Source organism: Sus scrofa, chromosome 17 (genome assembly GCF_000003025.6).
Source record: "Sus scrofa isolate TJ Tabasco breed Duroc chromosome 17, Sscrofa11.1, whole genome shotgun sequence".
Lineage (NCBI taxonomy): Eukaryota > Metazoa > Chordata > Mammalia > Artiodactyla > Suidae > Sus > Sus scrofa.
The window spans coordinates 52,351,852-52,377,066 of NC_010459.5; the positions used below are offsets into that span (position 1 = coordinate 52,351,852).

Sequence of the window (25,215 nt, forward strand, 5' to 3'; positions counted from 1 at the left end):
TTTCATCCCAGAAGACTCTGATTTAATTGCAAATAGTACAAATGGTGGTTACATATAGCCCAATATGTCTAAGGCTTCAGTCAGAAGATTTAACAAGCTGTTTCATCCAACACAGCATTCCATTAATTTCTGGAATTGTGATAAAATATATCTTTAAAAGCCAAATCAAGAAGTTACTTTGTGGTACATCGGGTTAAGGATCTGGCATTGCTGCAGCTGTGGCGTGGGTCTGATCCCTGGCTCTGGAACTTCCATCTGCTGTTGAGTATTAAAAAAAAAAAAAAAAAAGCCAAATCAGTATTTCAAGAGAACATAGGTAGAAAAAGTTGTTGGGGGGCGGCGGCAAACTATTCGATTTACAGAAACAAAGAAGAAAGATCTAATTACATGTTGTAGAAGACAGGCAAGAAGAAATATAAAAAATGTAAAATAATTTTTTGTTTAGTTTTCCTTAGATATTATATTACTTAGATTTCATACTGCGATAATACAATGGGAGAACATCTGGATTTTGTCCCTGGCCCCATTTACAAAGTAAAAAGGGATGCTGGATTCACATGTAAATATTTAAAAAGATTTTATAGTGTTTAAATCACCATTTACTACAAAAATGCATCTAAACAGTCCAAATTCTTTTCTAAATAACTTCCAAATGGTGCAAGTTTTCACTGCTCAAATACTTTAGTGTAAATTCCAACAGTAAGTCGAATGACTGTAGGAATAAGAACAAAAAAGACTAAAAAGGTAAAAGCTACTTTCTCTAGAAGGCAATACCATATAGTGGGTTCTCTGAGGTAATTTAAGCTCTGCTTCACATAGTTAACGAAAACCTAACTTTGAGTTTAGATAAAAAAGAACAGAATCTAAACACTCCCCAAAAAAGTATTATATTTGTATTATGTAACCTTAAAACTAATTTTACATCAGTGGTGATGAATTTTCTAGTTGTTATTAATGATGAGACAAGTCACTTCTCCAAGGAAGGAGGGTGGTGATGGGCCAGCAGTTCAGCTCTGCATAAAAGGGAAACAGTTGAGGCCCTTATTGGAATGTGTCCTATTGATTCGACTATGGGGACAGGTAATGTTTAAACTGACAACAAAGGTTTTAAGCTCTGGTATTCATTTCTGGTAGGATCTGTTAGAAATGCATGTGGAAAAACCAGTCTTTAAATTTCTTTAGCAGCCAAATTAGGCCAGGAAAATGTAGTAATTAGGAATACTGTTCACTAAATATGCTTATTAAATCACACAGACACACCCCTTCCTTTTACTTGCAAAGGAGAGTCAACTTGTATTTGCTGAATGTATCTTACTCAGAATTGTAAAAAAAATACTGCATGATCTAAAAGCTATGTTATAGCTGAAAATAGCTCTTTGGGGCAATATCTGTAGAAGCTAAGTAAATGGAGTATTTGTGCTGGCTTTACTGAAGAACATAACCTGCATTTTAACTGGCAGAACAGTTTTCTGAATAAACAGAAGAGCTATAGGGAATTTTTGCCACATTACTAATGATGTATGCTTTGTTAATGGTCCTGAAAGAATATGAACACAAATACTCTGAGAAAAAGAATATAGTTAAGATGTTTAAAAATGACCACAGCAGCTAATTTATGCCTTAATGTCATCAATATTTTTCCTTACTGAGAAAAGTTACTGCTCAAAAGAGAAAAAAACAGTTCTGCAAGCAACTGCTGTCAAGTTGTTTCTAATTCACAATATGTATTTGAAATAGACTTGCTCTGACAGATGAAATGCTTCATCAACAACTGCGAAGAACCAAATTCTAAAACTGTGCTCAAAATGTATTATCTGGTTTAAGAAATTTGAGATACACTTTTAGAGAAAGGGCTAAGGTGTATATTTTTTTTTCAATTCATACAGAAAGAGCCATATATATTTCATGAATATAACTAGAACTCCTCTTACTTCTGACCCCTATTAGGTACGAATCCAGTTTTTATAAGGGTACTTCAAAATCGTGCCCATGTAACAAATTCTACATTTGCAAACTCTAATGAAAGCAGTAATATTTTATGCAAACATCCCATATACATTTATTTACAGGCCTCGATACAGCAAAATGTAAAAGAAAATTGAGAACACTGCTCATTTTTCTAATTTGCCATATAAAATGGAGTTTCTCTGGAAAAAAAGACTTGCACGAAATTTACCTTACCTTATGATTTATGCTCTAAGAGTACATTTTATAAAATTCAGCAACCGGCCTTCTTTTAGGTTTAAACCGAAATGAACATGATTAAGTATAAATGAGTAACTTTCTTTTATGTAGTAGCAAAAAGAGTCAATAATCCTTTCAAGAAAGAGACTATTTCATTTCCTCCCAACTTGGATTCACCATAAACACGATCCACAAATGATATTGGAACCTAGTCAAAAAAAAAAAAAAAAAAAAAAAAGCATTAAGTCAGTCTTCAAAAATATTAGCAAAGAGGCAAAGCAGGCATACAATTACTAATACAACAGAAACAAGATTACTCCTCTGATAGCAAGTCTTTCAAGGTAAGTCAGAATTGTGGGATCCTTATAGTAATTGTATGCAACTCCAAGTCTTTAAAATTAAACATGAATTCTATTATCTAAAAATAGGTCATATGAACCAAATCTACAGTTGTTTTGAAAAGCACTGATCTGGAGTATTAAGTTGGTTTACTCAAGCTTCAAGGAGAAATTATACTCCAAAAGTAAAATGGTCTTTCCCCTAATTTTTTTCAGGAGTCCATCAAATTCAGCTGTTATGATTTTAGTACCAAGCGCAAAAATCTTCTCACTTCTCCAAGAGCAGTAGCGTTCTAGTCAGCTGTCTTCTGCTCCGAATGAGGATGTTCGCGTTAAACGAGGAGACTCTTCCCATGAGCCTACTAGCTGGCTGTACATATTAAGGAACCTCTCTGCTCCCCCAATTCCTGCCCTTTTCATTTACTCGAAGGCAACAAGCAAATGGGATTCATCTTTCATTTTTAAGTAGGGTGGCTGATGGCCAAGCAAGGGGGAAAAGCTGCAGACAGACTCATCCCATAAGGCTGGGTGGTCAGAAGAAAGGGCAAGGATAATAACGACACTGCCTTCTGCTAATGTTTTCAATATTGGTAAGTCAAATATATTAACTTGAAAGGAATGTGAATTTTCATCCTATGCATGGACATTCTAAACACCTGGAAGCCTTCCACATTTATTTAGTAGAACATGAACGTTAACCTTTTACTATTAAAAAGTTTAAATGTTGGAGTTCCCGCTATGGCAAAATGGGATCAGCAGCATCTCTGGAGAGCCAGGACGCGGGTTCAATCCCCATGCCCAGCACGGTAGGTTAAGGATCTGGAGGTGCTGCAGCTGCCAGTACAGGCTACAACTGCAACTCAAATCTGATCCCTGGCCCAGGAACTCCACATGCCTCGGGATGGCCAAAAAAGAAAAAGTCTCAACCTTATTGTTTTATTGTTTCTTCATGAAGAATACAAGACACTATTTACCATACCTCCCCGATGGTGTAATTCAGCTGTCTTGCCCGAACAATCATCTCCATCTGGAAGACATAGCCTTTGGAAACACATTTTTCTATCAATTTCTGTAAAACTTCTTTTCGGTATAACCTGTAAGAAATCAAAATATATTTGAACACCTGGATAAATACACTTGCCAACATGTACCGTGACCTTTCAAAAAGTTCTCTTGTATTTATAAAACCTACAACTTTCACTAGCTATGTGTATGCAGAAAAGTTCTTAAAAGTTGTCCTGAACTGGAAAGGCCATAAAAATATTTGGTAAATAATTTTGAACAATTTTTGAAAATGAATTCTTAATATCTTTTAGAGAATTATCTTCCTATACTACCAGAAATTATAAAAAATGATGGTTAAAGTGAATCATGCAAAGCAGAACCACACATTTGTAGTTTTTAAATTTTTCTTAAATTTTAAAAGTTCAAAGAGGAAAAACTATTCCAAATACTGGAACAACAGAGTTGACAGATGATGAAGCAAAAATATAAACCAGATAAGAAAAAAACCAGACATTTCCTCATAAATGTCTATGAAGAGTTTCTATTTCCTGAGATCTACTAAATAAATTCCTGGGATAAACAAAGGCCCTCCCGGATGAGTGTGGTGAAGCTAGGTTAGGAGGGGAACTCACGGAGTTCCCACTGTGGTACAGTGGGTCAAAGGACCCAGCACTGCCACAGCGCAGCTCCGACTCAACCTCTGGAGCAGGAACTTCCATGTGCTTCGGATATGGCCACAGAATTAAAAAGGGCAGGAACTTGACACAACAGGTTTGAGGCAGTCCTGGTGGTATCAGCTGTCATCAACCGAGGTCACAGTTAGACACTTAGAATGGGTGAATGCACATCCTAACTTTAGATGGACTGCAGGCTAAAGGCCGAGCTCATCAGATTTATAGTGACAGGAGCTGGGAAGTCCTATGGGTCAACCCAACCACTTTCTTCAGGAGCTCTCTGTTTTCAGTCACTGAGTTTAAAAAAAAACACAAAACAGAAAACCACCCTCAGTTTCAGAGAGTAGGAAGGCAGCAATTTCTACCTCTTTTGTTATTTTTTGTTTTTTGAGAAAACGAGGCGAGGCAGTTTGGTATAATTTTGTTCTCTTGGCAGTTAAGGGCACCAGGATCTCCAGCGCCAGAGAGTTTTATACTCGGAACCCGCCCTGCTTCTCAGCCTTCCTTTTAGCTTAGTCCACTTCTTTTTTCTTTTCCCCCAAGCTTTCAGGTGGATGTAAGATAATATAAAGCCCAGTCCTTAGAGGAACCTGAGGGGGATTAGTATATGAACTCTGTTACCCACACAATCTCCATAACAATTCAAAAGTTTGGGATAAATCTGGAGCAAGAAGAATCTGATGGTGGTAATAGTCATTCAGTAACAGCTATTTACTGAGCAACCTACTGTTAAGGCCCCTTTTTGTGGTTTGGGATTTTAGCAACAGAAACTACATATGTACATCAAATGACATTAAGTAGGAGAGGGAGGTCTGGGCTTAAGGTAAAGACTATGACTGTGATGGGACGTCTCAGCAGTACCTTTAAAGCTGGGATTAGGCTATGAATTCTTTCCCTTTAAGAGTCACTTTATTCCAGCAAGAGCCATTTTGTAAAACATTTACTTGCCTTCATTGCCGCCCCCATTTCCTCTAGCACAGTATCTTTAAAACTATGGCTAAAGATCCAACACTATATACATGAAGCCGTATTGAGGCTCTAAAACTATATAGAGGGGCTGATAAATAGGATCATTAGGGTCAGAAACTGTAGTCTTTTTTGGGGAATCCCTGTATTCTGTAAAAGGCACATGCCTCCTAAATCTAGGGATCTAATGACTATTAGTGAGCTTTATCAATGATAAATTGAACTTTTATGCATGTGTTCAATAAAACACTGCTCTTTTTGCGGGGGGAGGGGGGGACTGTGCTTGCAGCATATAAAAGCTCCAGATCCAGCGCTGCTATTGCTGTGGCACAGGCCGGCAGCAGCAGCTCCGATTCAAACCCTAGCCCAAGAACTTCCATATGCTGCAGCTGCAGCCCTACAAAGAAAGAAACAAACAAAATAGTTAAATCAAGAGGCTCACTTTTATATGCAGCCGCTCTGTCCCCTGCACAGAACAGACCCAGTCACTGCTCTCACTACCTGGAATCCGAGCTTCCCGGCCATCCTCTCCTCAGGCCCTCCTCTAACCCCCACACGGCTCTGGTGGCAATGCAGCACCCCCACACCACCACTCTCCCTGGGTGCTTTCCGCCACAGCACAATCCCCATGTGCTGGTGCATGTATTTTATGTGGTCGTATATCTCATGTCATTAGAATGTACAAATCCATGAGGACAGGGACGCTGACTCTTGTTTAATGCTTGGCACACAGTAAGCATTCAAGAAATACTTGCTATTTTTTATATACCAAATTCTGCTTTTGAACGAATTTATATTTTAATTCTAGAGAGGTTTCACTTTCATCATCTCATCTCCAATCTGTGATGGCTTCTCTGCTCACCTCTGACTGTGTCTTAGCATCTCTGAACTGCTACCCAACAGACACCCAGTTGCAGTAGAGGTTCTACCAGCTTCAATCTTCAATAGCCAGCTATTGAAGCATAGAAGCATGGAAGAATCAACATTATTTAATGGATAGAAGCAAACACCAAGCAATAGAAAGTATTAACTAATGCATGGGGTCTCGGCCTTCAAGTAGATGAAACAGACATTTTATAGTTTCAGAAAAATTGTGCAGTCATTTGGCACGGTCATATAAAACAGTTCTTCTACTGCAGCAAGTCTGAAGTTCAACACACACACATACACCCAGAAAGAAACAAAAATTAAAAACAAAACCAAACCCAGGGACCTAGCAGAAGGCTTTGCTCCGATTAAACAAGTTTTTTTTTGTTTGTTTGTTTGTTTTAAATAAAAAGCATGGAGAACAAGGTCACTAAAAAAGCTCTACATAAATATTAAAGATTTTAAACTTTTCTTTGGACAATGCTATATTCACATAAACTTCCAGAAAACTACTGGAAGAGGTGCTGTTTAGGGAGCACATTCAGTGAGAGCAATGCTCTGAATGAGGAGTCAGTAGTCACTCTGGGCCCCTCATGTTCACAAGCACACTGACTTGTCTTTCATGCTCTTTAAAAAGTACAGTGTTTTTCCTTAAAAGGATGCTTAAGCTTCATTAGCAGTTTCTAAAGAACTTCAGCCTGCAGTTTTAGTGTTCCAGAAGAAAAATGGGGTAGAAATGAAAAGTGTGTCTTTAAAATAAGTCATAAAGCAAGACATTTAGGTAACAATGGCAGAGAATACACAATAAAAGTTTTCATTATACCTGAAACTTCCTGTTAAATCAGATGCTCCTGGTCTCAGCAAAATCTGAGTTATAAAATTGGCCCCACGGCTGTCAGATAAAACAGATGTTCTTTATAAAAAACAATTTCTAAACAAGAGAAATACACCCAAGAGCAGAATGCTAAAAATGCTACTACACGAATTTCACAAATGCCAACACTATCTTACAAAAATGTTAATTCAGAGTTCCCGTTGTGGCTCAGCAGAAACTATTCTGACCAGTATCCATGAGGATGCAAGTTCGATCCCCGGCCTTGTTCAGCAGGTTAAGTATCTGGCCTTGCCGTGAGCTGTGGTGTAGGTTGCAGACTCGGCTCGGATGCTGCATTGCTGTGGCTGTGGCGCAGGCTATTGACTACAGCTCCAATTTGACCCCTAGCCTGGGAACCTCCATATGCAACCAGTGCAGGCCTAAAAAAAACAAACAAAAAAGTTTAATTCTATAGAACAAAGAAAAAGTTTAGTCAGTGAAAGGAGATCTGACAGTTCTCATTTTTCAGCAAATAGGATTTTTATTCTTTAAATGTGATTTTTAGAAGTGACTTATAAAGCAAGCATTCTTCCAAACCATATACAAGAATGATGAACAGACTTTTGGAGTTCCCGTCGTGGCTCACGAATCTGACTAGTATCCAGGAGGAGGCAGGTTCAAACCCTGGCCTCCATCAGTGGATTAAGGATCCGGCACTACCATCAACTGTGGTGTAGGTTGCAGATGTGGCTTGGATCTGATGTGGCTATGGCGGAGGCCACTGACTGCAGCTCTGATTCGACCTCTAGCCTGGGAACCTTTATATGCCTTGGGTGTGTCCCTAAAAAGACAAAAAAAAACCAAAAACAAAAAAAAAAACCCAGAAGAATGGTAACAGATTTTAAAATCAACTTGCTTATTTGCCAGTGTCATGATTTAGAATTTACAGGAGTTCCTGCTGTGGTGCAATGAGTTAGAAATCTTTGGGGCGCTGTGGAGGGGGGGGGTCCAATCCCTGGCCCAGCGCAATGAGTTAAAGGATCTGGTGTTGCCACAGCGGAGTCAATCCCTGGCCCAGGAACTTCCACATGATGCAGGTGCAGCCACAAAATTAAAAAAAAAAACTTTACAAACATCTGTCAGACAGCAAAAGTGATCTATCTATAAGGGATTTGGAGTTTCTTTTTCTCATTCTAATCACCAAGGGATCACAGTTTCCACTTAGGTAATAGGTAGCACTTCAGGGGGTTACCACTGTGGCTATCCTTGAAGACTCAGGTTCAATCCCTGGCCTCACCTAGTGGGTTAGAGATCTGACATTGCTGTGAGCTGTGGTATATATAGGTCGCAGATGCAGCTTGGATCTGGCGTGGCTGTGGCTGGCAGCCGCAGCTCTGATTCGACTCCTAGCCTGGGAACTTCCATATGTTGCAGGTGCGGCCCTAAACTCTGTGTGTGTGTGTGTGTATGTGTGTGCGCGTGCACACACACAGGTGGGACAGGATTTTGGTTCTTGGCAGGCTCTGGAAATTGACCCAAGTTTCCCTTCTGAGACTTAGTTTGCTTGGGCTGCTATAACAAAATACCATAGACCGGGTGGATTACGAACAGGTATTTAATTCTCACAGCTCTGGAGGACGAGAAGCCCAAGATCAGAGTGCTGCAGACTCGATTCCTGGGGAGGACCCTGTTCCTGGCTTACACACAATGTCTTTGTGTGGTGTGCTCACATGGAGGGCGGAGGGTCAGGGTGAGGAGAAAAAGGCCAAGCTTTCCAGGTTTCTTCTTGAAAGGACACTCATCCCACCATGAGGGCCCCACCGGCAGACCTCATCTACATCTACCCCCCAAAGGGCTCGATTCCAAAGACCAGCACTCTGGGGGTGGGGGTAAGGTACTTTAACACGTGAATTTTAGCAGAAACAATGACTTGAGGGTTTGTTTCAAACACAACCAAGTATCAATCAATTACAAGCTCTTACTAATAATAGCTATTAACATTTCAAAAAGATGTGAAGTACATTTTGAAAAGGTGACTGTTGTACTGCATCTATTTCAGATTCAGTTAAAAGTTTTTATGGGGGATGGGGTGGGGGCAGCAGTCTGGAGAGAAGTTTCTCTCCAAAGCCACAGTAACCATCAAGGTACTCCCTAAGAGAGGTTATTTTTAATACAAACAACATGGTTAGGGATATAGCTGGGATGATAATGGCTAAGAAAAACATTTTCCCCTTCAATTTGTTTCTAATAGCCACAAAAAAAAATTCAGGATATAGTTCACCCCTAAAATGGATTTAATCAAAGGAATGTGAGTGTATACGTATTTATGCATGTGTGTTTTAAGAATATTCTTGTATATCTATTCAAGGTAATGCATTTTTAAAGTAGGACTTTTTAATTAAAGTGCAGCAAGAGTCAGACAGACTTGGGTTCAATTTCTGGGCCGGGACCACATAAATGAGATATTGAGCAAGTGACACCAAATCTTTCTCAGGAGTTTATACTCTACAGTGAGAGCAGATATTAACAACTAATGGCAGATACAACTCAATACAATTAAATGATCCAACTAAATGTTGCACACTGCCTCTGATGGGGCTCCCTGATTTTATTTTATTTTTTTAGGGCTGCACCTGAAGCATATGGAAATTCCCAGACTACAGACTGAATCAGAGCTGCAGTTGCTGGCCTATGCCACAGTCACAGCAACGCCAGACCCGAGCTGCGTCTGCGACCTACACCGAAGCTCAGAGCAAGGCCGGATCATTAACCCACTGAGCAAGGCCAGGGATCAAACCCAGGTCCTCATGAATACCAGTCGGGTTCGCTACCGTTGAGCCACAACAGGAACTCCTCTCTGGTTTTAAATAACAGCTGCAGAGACCAAATTAAGAGGCCTGAGAGACCTCTGATTTGTTGGTCTCAACCCTGGCTGTGCGACAGAATCCTCTGGAAGCCTGGGAAAAATCCTGATGCTTTTGCACCAGCTCTGGAAATCCATTCAAATGGTCTGCAATATGTGGGTACACAAGAAAGGGAGGTCAGACAGGGAGCGGTTGTATGTAATTTTCTCCCTACACTATTCCCATGCTCAGCAGGACTGAAAACCACTGTTTTTTCTAGCCCCTTCATTTCACTGAAGACTGAGGCTCCTGCATGTTTTTTAAATGACTTGCCCAAGGTTTCATAATTAAGAGGCAAGACTGACATTAACAGAATCTTCAACGGGAATGAAATAGGTGATAAAAAATACTCTCAGTAAGAATTTGTATAAAGTTGTTTTGTTACACAAAAAGGAGTAAGCTATATAGATCCTTTAGAGAAATATTTCTTCGTAACAACCTAGGTGACATAGATTAAATATGGTCAAAAAAGTCTTTGTGGGTCTTCCCATGAAGAGATGGATTCTATTTCCCCACTCTTCGATTATGGACTTGCTTTGAACAAAAATTAATGTAGTGTGAGGCCCAGAGCCTAGGGCTCAAGAGTCCTTGTACCTGCAGCTTTTGGCTGCTTCCCTGAGGATGCCATGTAAAGAAGCTCATCTAGCTTTCCAGAGATCCTTGCTTTCCTAAGATGGCCCGGCCAACAAGCAGCACCAACTGCCAAAGGAAAGAATGAGGCCATGATGGAGCTTCCAGCACAGCTGACGCCCCAGCTGAAGGACACTGCATGAATGGGTCCAGGGGAAGTCAGCAGAGGAACCACTAGCCAAACCCAAGAATCAACAAATCCTGCTTTAAGTCACTCAGGCTTTGGCATGGCTTGTTACACTGTAATCAAAAACTGCAACAGTTTGTTTTACTTCCACTTTATCATGAGAAAAGAAACTAAAGTTGAGAAAAGGTAAGGCACCCAAGGTGATACAGGTAATTAAATGACACAATTGGGATTTGACCCCAGGTCTGATTCCAAAGTCTCACTCCTTTTTGCTGCTTAGTAAAAGCTGAAATCATGAAGTGCCTTACTTAAATTGTTTCTAAAAGTATGGAAAAAATTACTTTATTAGTCCAAATATACAGATGAATAGCTCACTTAAATCAAAGCTGAAGGTCCAGTAGAACAAATTTTCCTGAACTAGCCCATTTCTACCAAAAGTTCAAAGGTTTATGTGGTTTTTTTCCTAAGTGAAAAATATCCAAAATAAAATACCCTAATCATAGGAAAAATGGTAGGTAAGAAGCTATCTGGGAATATTTATTGGAAGTTACAATCTGATCTCACAAATCCCAATGCAGTATGGTAACTTCATCCAGATACCTGCTAAAAACATATTTCTAGGGAGTTCCCATTGTGGCGCAGTGGAGATGAATCCAACTAGGAACCATGAGGGCTCGGGTTTGATCCCTGGCCTCACTCAGTGGGTTAAGGATCCAGTGTTGCCGTGAGCTGTGGTGTAGGTCACAGACATGGCTCAGATCCAGCGTTGTTGTGGCTGTGGTGTAGGCCAGCAGCTGTAGCTCTGATTGGACCTCTAGCCTAGGAACCTCCGTATGCTGCAGGTTCGGCCCTAAAAAAAGACAAAAAACCAAACAAACCAACCATATTTCTAGTAGTTACTCTTAAAAAATAGGGAAATCATAAGTACATATATATATACCTGATTATTTTTCTTTTCAAATCCCAGCCATATACACCTCCATTTCCTTTGTATCGAGTTCCAGAGACAATATCAAAATTACCTTCCTTTTGCTTCCTGTAGAAAAAAATCAATTAGCTATCAATTAGAACAGGCAATTGAGCTTTCAAAAGAATTGCTAAAGCAAAGCTTGAGTATTTTTTTGTGCACTAAAAACCCCCCAGCTTTATTGAGATTTAATTCACAAAGCATATAATTGACCCATTCAAAACACACATAATTCAATGGTTTTTAGTTTATTCAGAGTTGTGAAACCATCACTATAGTCAATTTTAGAACATCTGAATCACTTTAAAAAATGGCATAGGTCTTACTGCAGCTCAAATTCAATCTCCAGCCAAGGAACTTCCACAGGCCACAGGTGTGGCCATGGGGAAAAAAAAAGAAACACTATATCCTTTAGCTCTCAGTCTCTCCCATCCGTCCCGCCCTGAGCAGCAACTAATATTACTGTCTCAATAGATAGGCCTATTCTGGGTGTTTCATACAAATGGACTCAGACATGGGTGACTGGTTTCTTTCACTTAGCATAATATCTTGAAGGGTCATCCACCTTGTGGTATGAATCCTTGCTTCCTTTTTATGGCCAGATAACATTCCACTGTAAGGCTAGACCACCTTAATCGGCTGATGGGCACTGGGACTGTTTCCACCTTCTGCCTATTACGAGTGGTGTTACTACGAGCGTTCACGTACAAGTTTCCGTGTGGACATATTTTTCATCATATGGCATACTTTTTTTTTTAAACAATTTTTAAATTCAAGTATAGCTGATTTATGCTTATGAGTATTTTAAACTTTAACAGGTAACACCAGAAGTTACTTTCCGGAAAGGCTGCAGCAACTCATACTTCCTCCGGCAGTATTTGAGTGTGTCTGTTTTCTACCATCTCATTGGTGCTGGATATACTGCTGCATAGGTTTTTAATTTTGAAAAACTGGTGGACAGTAAAATAGTAACATATGGTTGTTTTAACTGCTGTTCCCTGATTACATCCCAGGTGAAGACCTCCTCCTAGGTTTATAAACCATTTGGATTTCTTCCTTTTGTTTCTTTCACTCATTTTCCACTCCACTGGTTCCACTGCTTTATCAGGTCAAAGGGCTTTTGAGTATCGGAGATCTGAGCAGAAAAAGTATTTCTGAGGTGACTTTATGCAGAGGTCAAAGGGGAAGTAGTTGGCCATTAAGGAGAAGTGAAAGAGCCCTTCAGGCAAAGGGGAGTGGCCCAAGACGAGTTCAGAAGCGGAGGCAGGGGTCACATCAGAGCCGTCTGAGGGGCATGTAAGGAGTGGGGATTTCTCCCCGCGTGTTAATCAGAGCTCGAGAAAGTATTCTAAGCTGCTGAGGGACATGATCTGATTTGGTTTTTGTATACTGAGCTTACATTCAGAACAGCTGCCAAATTCTTATTCTGAGAGGTTTCATGGTGTCTTGGGTTTTCTAAAAATATAACTCTATCACCTGAAATAAATATAATTTGTATCCTTTACCAATATTTGTGCTAAATTCTTGTATTACAACATTACTTACAATCTCCACATTTAATGATAGCTCATATATCTATATTGGTAAGCTTATTTGAGATGATTCAACATTTCACCATTTAGTAAAGACCTCTGTATTAGGATTGTCTTTATTATGTTCCAATGGTTTCTTTCTATTTCTACATTAAATTTCTTTTTTTTTTGCTCTTCAGGGCGGAGCTCCCGTGGCATATAGAGGTTCCCAGGCCACAGCCACAGCAATGCAGTATCCGCGCCACGACTGCAACCTACACCACAGCTCACGGCAACGCCGGATCCTTAACCCACTGAGCAAGGCCAAGGATCGAACCCACAACCTCATGGTTCCTAGTTGGATTTGCTTCTTCTGCACTGCAATGGGAACGCCAACATTAAGATTTTTATTAGAAGGAGTTCCTGTTGTGGTGCACCGGAAACAAATCTGACTAATATCCATGAGGATGTGGATTTAATCCCTGGCCTCACTCAGTGGGTCGAGGATCCCACATTGCTGAAGGAGGATTGAGGGAGGAGGAGGTGAATTAGCAGAAGGGCACAGATGTGGCTCAGATCCCGAACTGCTGTGGCTGTGGCATAGGTCGGCAGCTGTAGATCCAATTTGACTCCTAGCCTGGGAACTTCCGTATGCCATAGGCATGGCACTAAAAAGCACAAATTAGAAATGGCTAGTGACTTTTACCAAATATCGTTTAGCATCTATAGACTTAATCATGTTGCTTTGTTAATGTGATAAATTAATCCTTGTGATGGATTCTTGAAAACCATTCTGGCATTCCTGGAATAAACCCCATTTGTTCATGATATTTTACCCATACGATGGAGGGCTTAATTCCATTTAACTAGGATGCTGCCTTTCATCCTTCTCTTAGTCTGGAAGAATTAGGTAACACAAAGGAGTTATCTGTTGATTAGTCCCCATCAGGGCTCCTGAAATGCATCATTTAGTCACTTATCTATAGTCATAGGTCTTAGATCTATATGTTGGTTTTATTTTTGATAGCAACTTAAAACAGCACAAACTTTTTTTTTTTTTTTTTATGGCCATACCCACGGCATATGGAAGTTCCTGGGCCAAGGAATGAATCTGAGCTATAGCTTCCACTGAGATGCAGGTGAGCCAACTGAGCCAATGCCAGATCCTTTAACCCACTGCACCAAGCCAGGGATCAAACCCGCAACAACCCACAGTTGGACTCTTAACTCACTGCACTATGGTGGGAACCCGAGCACAAGCATTCTTAATGAATGAGGAATGAAAGATGAAATAAGTCCAACATCAAAATGAGATAAATGATTTGAATCATAATTCTTTCAAACATTAGAAATACCTACCTAATGAATTCAGGAATAAATTTTGGCTGAAATTTAGAAAGAATAAACAGTAGGTCAGTAAAACATGCTAGGACTACCATAGATAGCTAATAAAGAAAACAGACCACTCACATGGTGTGAGAGATCCGCATCCATAATGATTATGTAGTTTCCTGTGGCGTGCTTCATCCCATGAATATATGCAGTTCCTAAAAATGAAAATATGTATATCCATTAGAGAAAACCACCAAAAATGCTTAGGAGCATATCTGAACAGGTACGAAATTGACAAGCATACATTAGTCCTTTAAAATTGATACTGACCTATAATTCCTATTTATTCTTTATTAAAAACATCTCAAGTGACTGTATCTAGTCACTTGTGATGGAACATGACAGAAGATAACATGAGAAAAAGAATGTATATATATATATATATATATATATATATATATACACACACACACACGTATATCATGTGTGACTGGGTCACTTTGCTGTATAGTAGAAAACTGACAGAACTCTGTAAGCCAACTATAATGGAAAAAATAAAAATCATTAAAAAAAATCTCGAGTTCCTTCTTTGCCTCCAACTTCGCCTTGGTGCTTGACACCATCCTCTGCTGCTTGGATTCCTACCCAAGCATTCTCTCTGCTCCTGCTCTTCTCATCACTCCAGTCCCACAAAAGCCCCCCAGGCAATGTCTTCTACACTGTAAGCTTGGGACAAGAGAGTCCTGCTCTGGTGTCAGGGGCCAAAGGCACAGCTGGCAGTTACTTAGCCACCCTCAGGCCTAAAAGTTCCTTAGGGACTTGACAGGTAAGGGTACCTGGTCAAGGACAGGATGAGGGAGTTCCTGTGTCTTGAGGCCCAAACCATCACACTATCTTAAGAGCAAGGATGAACTCTAACCTCTTTTGGTAAAAATGACTACCCACAGCTTTCTGCATATCCACTGACTGGTTTCTAATTCTTACTGGCTTTCATTGCAGTTTCAAGATCATTTCAATTCAACAACAGATAGTCAGTTTTTAAGAACCATGCTTCCTCCATGTCCCCATTTTTCAATAAAATCATACCACTTTTCAACATAAAGCAACTGTGAAATAAAGGCATTCAAGAGTCTCATCTCAGGATGACTGACCTCATCTGAGATGTTCTATAACCCCTTACATTTTTTTTTAGGGCCGCACCCACAGCATATGGAAGTTTCTAGACTAGGAGTCGAATGGGAGCTGTAGCCACTGGCCTATGCCACAGCCACAGCCACTCAGGATTCAAGCCATGTCTGTGATCTACACCACAGCTCATGCCAACACTGGATCCCCGACCCACTGAGTGAGGCCAGGGATCGAACCCACATCCTCATGGATAGTAGTCAGATTCATTTCTGCTGTGCCACAAGGGGAACTCCAATGACCCCTTATATTTAAAAGCTGGCAAAGCTTTCTTTTAAAAAAATAAATACCTTTTAAAAACTTGTACGTTAAAGAAATGTTCAAAGGCTTACAGCTAAGGTAGTGTGCTGGGCCAAGATGTTGGCTCTTAGATTCCTTCTCTGTTCTCTCTCCCAGGGTACTCTATTTCCCAGGTTCTCCTGTCAGCTGGTTTCACAGCAGCTACGGTAGGCACGGGGGGAAGGGGGTGCTCAAGGAGAAGGGGAAAGTCCAAGTGTCCTCCTTCTTACTCTGCCTCCCAGGACTGGGCGGACTTCCTCCATGGCTCCTGCTTCTGCCAGGTGCCAGGTATCCCCAACTCTAAAAACACCGCCTCCTCCATTGTTGCTCTGGCTGCTATTAATCTGAGTAACCTCACTGTTCCATGTGGCTTCTCAACAATTTCATCACGTGTGTAACCAGATTCTCTGTATTAAATTCCCTATATTAAAAGACTTACAGTGGTTTTTGTTTTCCCAAGTGGGCCTTGGTTGATACAGGCAACTCAAGTTAAACTATTTGAATGTCATTAAGATCTTTAAAAACCATCACAGGAGGTCGCTGGATTCTGGCCCTGTTCCAAGCTGCGAACACACACACTGGATGATTTTAGTAAAGCCAGGAACAAACAGGTAGAAGGGGTGAGAGGTTCTACTTACCTAGTCCCAACTTTTTCTCCCGTGGCCTTAGAAGCTGCAAGGATAAGAAATGACATTCTGACACAAAAAATCAAAACCCTGACAAATAACGCTTTTTAAATAAGTGCTCACTCATTTTACAGAAATACAGCTGCATTTATTAGAACTTAAAGCAGAGTAAGCTTAATATTTTTTGCTAAAGTAAAAAAATAAAAAAAGCTTTTGGTAACAAACCAATTAACCTCACAGCTTTTAAGGAAAAGCAACATTTGGTTACCCAAACCCCACAGACCAAATCTTAACTCTTTTTCCTCAGAAAAGAATATTTTTATGTCGATTACTTGATTTATCATTTTTAGCAATATCTACTGAGTCTTTGCAAGGAAAAGCGATGATTTAACTCACTTATTCTTATACCTTCTGGGAATATTTGATAGCTGTGCTTATTTTCCCAATTGCCTTTATGATTTTCAATGTTGCCATCACCCCATCAGCTTATCGTGACTATGTTTGGATGACCTCATCTCATTCCCTACTGGCCCCATGACTTCAGGGTTCTATTCCTAAGATTAAATTTTCGCTTTCGTAAGTTTGTCAATTAGTCTTTCTACACTTTGGGCTTTATATGTAAATCCTAATTTAGTTGTTTAGCTTTCTTTTTTCTATATAATTTGGAAAAGTAGAATGCCCAAGCTTTTTAATTTGTTTTTCTTTTTTTGGCCACACCCATGGCATATGGAAATTCCTGGGCCAGGGAGTGATTTGAAGCCACAGCTGCAACAATGCAGGATCCTTAACCCACTGTGCTGGGCCAGGGATCAAATCCATGCCACCCCAGAAACAACATCAGATCCTTAACCCGCTGTGCCACAGTGAGAACACGTGAAGGCCAAAGTTTTAACACTAAGTTTCTGAGGTGTAGGGCTTAAGAAAACTCCCTATTGAGTTTTATTTTTGTTTCTTTGGCAGGGCCCGCAGCACACAAAAGTTTTTCCCACTCCAGAGATCAAATCCATGCCATGGCTGTGACCTAACCCACAGCAGTGACAATGCCTGCCAGATCCTAACCCCTTGTGCCACCAGGGAACTCCAAGTGATCCTAAACTCCCTATCCTGCACTTGCCAGTGTATAACCAGACTGCCTCAGATTGCAAACCTCTAAATAAACGAGCAGGAGAGGTTTTTCTTTGTTTGGTTTTTTACCTCATACGAGCTGCTGTAGCTGAAAAATAGGAACGAAAATAAATTCCTGCTCAATGAGCTCTTATATAGAGAACTACAGTAACCACAATTCCCTGAACAAAACCAATTAAGACATGTTGAGTTTTATTTGATTTTATGCTTGGCAGTCACTGACAAAATATTGACCCCCATCTGGTCTTTCTCTGCCCTGAAAAAGCAAATCCTTTGACGTTCATCTTAGATTTTCTATAACCCTATGTATCAGCTAAAAAATCCTTCCTATTTTTCAAAGGATAATTTTATTATTTATAATTTTCAGAATGTTCGAAAGTTTATAGGAAATAAAACCATGTTACTTAGAGTACTATGGAGCTGCTAAAAAGATGAGGTAATTTGGTGACAACAGATATCCAAGGTATCATTAAATAAAAGAATGAAGAGTTCCCGTCGTGGCACAGTGGTTAACAAATCCGACTAGGAACCATGAGGTTGTGGGTTCGATCCCTGGCCTTGCTCAGTGGGTTAAGGATCCGGCGTTGCTGTGAGCTGTGGTGTAGGTTGCAGACGCGGCTCAGATCCCGAGTCGCTGTGGCTCTGGTGTAGGCCGGCGGCTACAGCTCCAATTCGACCCCTAGCCTGGGAACGTCCATATGCTGCGGGAGCAGCCCTAGAAAAGGCAAAAAGACAAAAAAAAAAAAAAAAAAAAAAAAAAAAGAGAGAATGATACAGGAAGACTGCATCTTACCTGTATAAAAACAAAAAGCACACACACAAAAAACCCTGCATTTTAGTTCTATAGATATAGACACATAGACACACACACACAATACACCAAAAGGTCTCGGGTAACATACGCCTGACCACTGATTGTGGTCTCCCCATGGAAAAGGGACTGGGATGCAGATCGAGAAACATGCATCAGAGGCAAATTCAGTTTTACTGGTAACATTTACACTTCACAACAAGAATATACTTGTTTATTTCTTATGTAATAAAAAGTTCAAATTGGGAGCTCCACAGGGGTGTAGTGGATTAAGGAGCTGGCAATGTTGCTGCTGTGGTGTGGGTTCGACCTCTGTCTCAGGAACTTCTGCATGGTGCAGGCTCAGCCAAAAAGAAGAAAAAAAAAAAGGTGGAAAATCAACAACAACAAAAACAAGATAACAGGGATGCTGTGGTGTAAATAAGTATTAAAAAAGCTCGAACTGTTACATTTAGTATGCTTTAGTCTGAGATCCCGAGGCCCAGCCTCTCCTTTTTTTGCCTCCTCGCATCGATTTGATCGCTTTTTCTCACGGCGGCAGGATGGCTTCGCAGAAGAGAAGCTGGGCATGTACAGAAAGTGTGTGTAAGGATGCCAGGTACATACTCTCTGAGGAATGCTTACCACGACTGCTTGGAAAATGCTGTGTGACACTATGACTTGTTAGACAAAAACTTAGTTGTAGAGATCTTTATTCTAGAAAATCTTGATGATATTTCAGAAAACGGTATCAATGTCCACTAGAGCCAAGGGTATTTAGAAGTGGACCTGTTTTTCGATCTCTCAAGGTTGAGAGAAAGAATAAAAAAAAAAAAAAACCCTGCTAAAAAAACACTAATAATACTCTGTTTTGTAAATCTTTATTTATCAGTGAGGCTCATTTTTTTTTTTTGTTTCCCATTTTTGGCCATATGAAGTTCTTGTTTTATGAATTATCTGTTTCTGTACATTTAATTGGGGTATTAATCTCTTTGTCAGAGATAATACTTTTGTTGAGGATGAACAGAAATTTTTTTTTTTTTTTTGGCCACAGCCATGGCACCCAGAAGTTTCTGTGGGATCAAACACATGTCATAGCAATAACCAGAGCCACAGCAGTGACAATGCCAGATCCTTAACCTGCTGAGAAGCCAGGGAAGTCCAACAGAATAGTTTTAAGTACTCAAATCTCTCAATCTTGTAGTTACGCTTGACATTTTAAAAATAATGAATGTGCGTTACATTTCACTATCAGAACAATTTTTAAAAATACTAAACTATACATAAATAATGAGAAAATACAGGTGATTATCTGATCTCTGCTTGGGGGTGAAACAAACCACACACATCAAACATACAAACCTACAAACCTCCCGTCTCCCTGCCCTGTGACCACTGCTAACAGTTTAGAATATGTGCCTCCAATTTTTCTATGGTCCCACTCCTACCATTTATCAGTTAGCCATGTAACCTTGGAAAGTGACTGAACCTCTAGTTTGTTTCCGACCTACAGAGTTAAAAACATATGTATCTTCCCTGTTGTTTGTTTTTCCCTGAAATACTCATTTCAGCCAGTTTGAAAGGGCTAGCTAACAAAGCATCTGTGCATATTTTATCTGAAGTATTGTAAGATGGTTCCTAATTTCTCTCCAACTTTTCTCCCAACTAAACATGTCACCTAAAAGGCAAGTAAGTGCCAACTCTCGCATAGCTTGTTACTGCCCCTCCAAAATAATGTTCTAGTTTAGCTGATCTAAAAGTGATAAAATAGGAATTACCATCGGGGTGCAGCGGAAACAAATCCGACTAGAAACCATGAGGTTGAGGGTTTGATCCCTGGCCTGCTTGGTGGGTTAAGGATCTGGCGTTGCCATGAGCTGTGACGTAGGTTGCAGAAGCGTGGCTTAGATTCTGCCTTGCTGTGGTGTAGGCTGGCACCTGTAGCTCCAATCAGACCCCTAGCCTGTGAACCTCCATATGCTGCAAGCGCAGCCCTAAAAAGCCAAAAAAAAAAAAAAAAAAAAAAAAAAGTGATAATGAATGAATAGGGAATTTCCCTGGTACTATCCAGAAATCATGACAGTGTATGCTATTTTTTTCCCTTTGTTTTCAATCTACCTTGAGGACCATGCTGTTTTAAGAATGTATGGTCAATTGAGCAGGCATTCTTTAAGATATATCAATCAACCACACCTCAAGGCTGAGGTTCTATGACAAAAGAACTCAAAATAGGTTGATGTTCCCTGATAAAATGGAAGTGCATAATGAGAGTATATCTATACGTAATAAATGTGAATGGGTGGCCTTGACCTAGAATTTATTTTAAAAAAAAAATCTGAGCAACTAGCCAAAAACTTGAACCCAGCATTATCTGAAGCCACCGTCGGAAGGATGAAGATCTAAGTTTTTATCTCCTCTGTGCACTTGTCTATCTGGAGCCATCCAGAGGGGCCTGGAGGGGACTGTAGTTCTGTGAACTGCTCATTTGTGAGACAGAAAGACCCTCTATTACAGGACAGATGGACTGTGTAACACATTTCCTTTAAACTCTTCCCACCAAGTAAGATCTCCTCCAACTGCATGGAAATTATTTCATTTTTGGGATTAATCAAGAATAACTGGACCCAGAAATAATTTGATGATGCTTAATTGCCATTTCCTGAAATGCACATGCCAATAAAGGTTCTCAAAGAGACTCTTTTTACACCTCTACTAATGGTTCTCTACTGGGAGGAGGGGACAATTTTGCCTGCAGAGGGTACTTGATGATCTCCAGAGATATTTTTGTTGCCACACTGGGGAGGGGGACTGCTACTCCATCTCCTCAGTAGAGCTCAGGGATGATGCTTACACCCTACAACATAGGGGACAGCACCCACAGAAAAGACCAATCAGGTCCCAGTGTCAGTAGTGCCAAGAGGGAGACATTCTAGTTTATACAAACTACAAAATACCCAATGCCTAGAATGTGTTTTCTAATTAAATTTGGATTTAATTTTAAGCTTTTGGCCCAAGAATTATCTGAAATTGAATTCACAAGTATGCTCCAACATTCATAAAGCCAAACCAGTGGCCAAAAATCAAAATTATGAACCCATTATAAAATGAAGTCTACATTTGCTTAAGTTACTCTTGTAGAAGAAAAACAGGCTTTCAGGTACAGTGGGAAACCCTAAAGTTTAAGACTCAGAAAGTCAATCTACTTCCACCAAACTGTTCTATATATAAAAGTAAAAATGCCAAAGTGCCCTGAAAAATCATTTGTTTTACATGAAAACAATCAGTGACCTTTCCCAGCTACAAGTTTTTATCTATAGCTTTTAGTTGCAGGCAGTATTCTCCACTGAAAGTGGAAGAGAGAAACAGCAAGAAAAATGAAGACATACATTACCAACTGCAACATGGCTCTACTGTCAACTCAGTACCATGCTTTAATTTTACCGCTCAAGAAAAGTGATTTGCAGAGTCAGACATAAAAACAGTTCACCCAAAGGCTCGTTATTTTGCTGTAAACTTACCACTGACTCCACAAATCAAAGAGACATAAAACTTCAAGCACAATAAAATGCATCTAAACCCCAAGCATGTAATTCGCTCTTTATCGTTTCAGTTTCTAGACAGACTGAATTTGAGCATTGTTCATTTGTCATTTTTTCTCATATATAAACACAACTGATATGATAAAAAAATGACTTACAATTTTGTCTGACCCATAGATCTTCACCAACTGTTCAGCAATGTCCCTTGTTCCATCTGGGCTTCCATCGTCTATGATTATAATCTCATAGTTGATGCCACTAAAACAAAAAAATTTAAATTTGTACAGTTTGGAGACAATATTCTTAAATTAAAGGATAATTTAAAAATCACTAATTCTTCCCTATATAAATAGAAACTTATTGCCATGTTAATCATCAAGGAAAACTTCAATTATCAATGAAGCAAATGTCAAATATTTAGTATGTCACCTCCAAACTCAGCATGTTGCTGGAAATGCTACTATACAGTCCTGAGATGTTAAAAATTTCTACAGAGAAAACGTACTCAAGTATGTACTCAAGTCAACTGAGTAGGTCTGGGTGATTACTTTTTAATTCAATCCCAAAGAGATTTAAGTTAACATTATCAGGAATAAAGCCGATTTAATTTCACCCTTTAAAAATCCACTTTAGAACAGTGACAATCTCTTACACCACCTTTTCAAATAGTTGTACCCATTACCCCAACTATAAAAAGAATGTCCAAAGATTTCAATGCACTTCAACATTAACATCTTTGTTGTTCTCATTAACTTCTCGTCATAGTTTCTATTCTAGAAACAAGCCAGCACAATAGTCGGATCTACATTTGATCACCACATCTTCTTCTCCCCAGCCCCTTTTAAACAAGACAGTGTTTTTTTTAACTTTATCGGGAAACTTAAGGGAGTAGAAAAGGAAGTGCAGCCAAGCCCCCATAACACCATATTCTGTTTCCTCCTGGCCTTGCTTTAAGAAATACAGTGTAAGGAAATCTACCAGAAAACACCTTCCACAGCTAAAGGCTTTAAAAAAGTCAGCCCCAGCATATTTGGAAGAAAGCAAAACCCAGCCTATCTAATCTTAGATGAGTTCAGCTTCCCACAGCGCTTTTACAAGCCAAAACAAGTTAAGATGAGGATTCCAGTTCTTGTGCTGAAAGAGATACACTTCATAAACAAATTGAGTCATTCATAAGCAAAATTACCCCCCTCCCTAACTTCAAAGCAGCCACACCACCTGAGAGTGAAGTAGCTTAAAGGAATCAAACTGAGCTGATTTTAGGTCATTTAACTGCATCTAAAAAGAAAATAGTTGTTTCCTTCACTAAACTTCATTTTGATTAAAAAATATCCACCCACGGAGTTCCCCTGTGGCTCAGTGGTTAACGAACCCAATCAGCATCCATGAGGTTTCAGGTTCAATCCCTGGCCTCGTTCAGGGTTAAGGATCTGCTGTTGCCATCAGCTGTGGTGTAGGCTGCTGGGGCTCCGCCAGCGGCTACAGCTCCAATTCAGCCCCTGGCCTGGGAACCTCCATATGCCGCCGGGTGTGGCCCAAAAAGACAAAAACAAAAACAAAAACACCCCACCCAGGAACCACTGAAAGATAAACTGCATAGCATAAAAAAATTAAATAGCAAAAAATGTTGTATAATCAGAAAACAAACCAGGACAAGATCAACTACATGACAATTTCTCTAATTTGGAGTTTATAGAAATTAAAATATAAATTAAAAAAAAGAAGGAAAAAGATTCCGGACAAAAAAACTTTGAAGGGCCATAAATGTGAAGACAGTTACTTCATTCAGAAAATTATAAACAATAGAGTTCCCATCGCGGCTCAGTGGGAACGAACCCGACTAGTATCCATGAGGATGAGGGTTCAATCCTCAGTGGGTTAAGGATGCCAGAGTTGCTGTGGCAGTGGTGTAGGCAGGCAGCTACTGGCTCCATTCCATCCCTAGCCTGGGCATTCCATGTGCCTCGAGTTCGGCCCTAAAAAAATAAAAAACAAAATCAAAAATCAAAAAAGAAAAATCAAAACAGCAATGTATCTCACCAATTAGCATTTCCAACTATGTAAGTTTAATAAAGCTCAGGTTGGCTGGCTGATGGGGAAACAGGCACTCTCTGATGAATGCTGAAAAGTCCTAAGCCAGTACAATCTTTTAAGAGAGCAACTTGACAGCTACTATCAATTTTAAGCACATCTCTATTGACTCAGCAATTCCACAGCAAGACTTTATCCCTGGTATACTAGTAAAGGCACGAATGTGTTTGTTGCAAAGTTTACCTAATATAGGAGCACTTATTATGCATTAAGCACTTTTTTTAAAAATGGTAGGAAATACGTTGTAAACAAAGTCTTCGTTCTCATTTGTAAAGCAAAAGTCAAAAAGGAAAAAAAAACACTTTGGAAATAATCCGCGTTCGGTAATATTAACCGGTTAGAAAAATTAAAACACAGCCATATGACATTATCTCATTTTCAAAATAATTTGCGAAGTCTGTATGTGCTGATATGGAAAGATCTTCAAAGATTTACACAATAGGATCCCATTTGTGTAACGGCAAAATAAGTCACCAAGTACTGACACCAGCATTTTCTTAAGCTAAAAAAAAAAAAAAAAAAAAGTGTATAACGCTTCAAACTTCAAAACTTCCCACCTTCCAACAATCACATTAAATAAACATCCACTAGCGAATCAGTCCTTAGGCCTTCTCCAGAAAGGCTGTCCAGCCCAGCAGCAGTTCCCTAACCCATTGAGCCCAAACCTCATGCTTACATAAGCCCTGGGGGCACGGGGGCGGGAGTGAGCGGGCTCGCTTAGAGTCCTGGCTCCTGCCGCAGATCCCGACCGCTAAGAGTGAGGTCAGGCTTTCAGCCTCGCCCCAACTGAAAGGGTGGCTAACCCTTCTAAGAAAAAAGCGGGGGGAGGGGAATCGGGGAGTGTATAATAAAGAAGTGTCTCACAAAACCCAAAGGCAGGAATATGACACCAAAACATGGAGAGAACCCCAGAAGTGTCCGCCTCTGCTCTCCTCGTAGGCTGGCTTCCGCCCCGAGGCCTCCCGCGGGAGCCGAAGAGGGGACAAGCAGGGCCGCCTCGCGCAGCCAACTGCCGACAATCAGGCCAGGGAAGCCAGCTCATCTCATTCCTCGGGGAGGGTGGCCAGGCGCGCTACCTCTCAGAAAAGCTCTTCACCAGCAGCCACACGATAAGCGGTAGGTTCTCGCGCTCATTGTAGGTGGGCAGAAGCACTGAATACTTGTCCTGCCGCGGGAAGCGCCCCTCCGGCTCCCACCGAGACCTAGAATTACGACTCGCTTCCTCGGAGGCCATGGCGGAGCTGCGCGCGACGTCGGAAGCG

At 40.3% G+C, this 25,215-nt stretch overlaps 1 protein-coding gene across 2 annotated transcripts; it reads right to left on the reverse strand.

Annotated features, from left to right (window-relative positions):
- On the reverse strand, positions 1 to 25,215 carry DPM1 (dolichyl-phosphate mannosyltransferase subunit 1, catalytic). Of its 2 annotated transcripts, NM_001101820.1 has the most exons (9): positions 25,030 to 25,187; positions 22,021 to 22,120; positions 16,421 to 16,454; positions 14,457 to 14,533; positions 14,346 to 14,371; positions 11,449 to 11,544; positions 6,858 to 6,926; positions 3,502 to 3,616; positions 2,288 to 2,392 (listed from the first exon to the last, which is right to left on the reverse strand). In NM_001101820.1, exons 1-9 carry the CDS (start codon positions 25,185 to 25,187, stop codon positions 2,288 to 2,290), a joined length of 780 nt encoding a protein of 259 aa, NP_001095290.1. The 2 variants fall into 2 exon arrangements, with proteins under 2 accessions (XP_013840911.1, NP_001095290.1); XM_013985457.2 differs by lacking the exon at positions 6,858 to 6,926 and having other exon boundaries at positions 1 to 2,392; positions 25,030 to 25,215.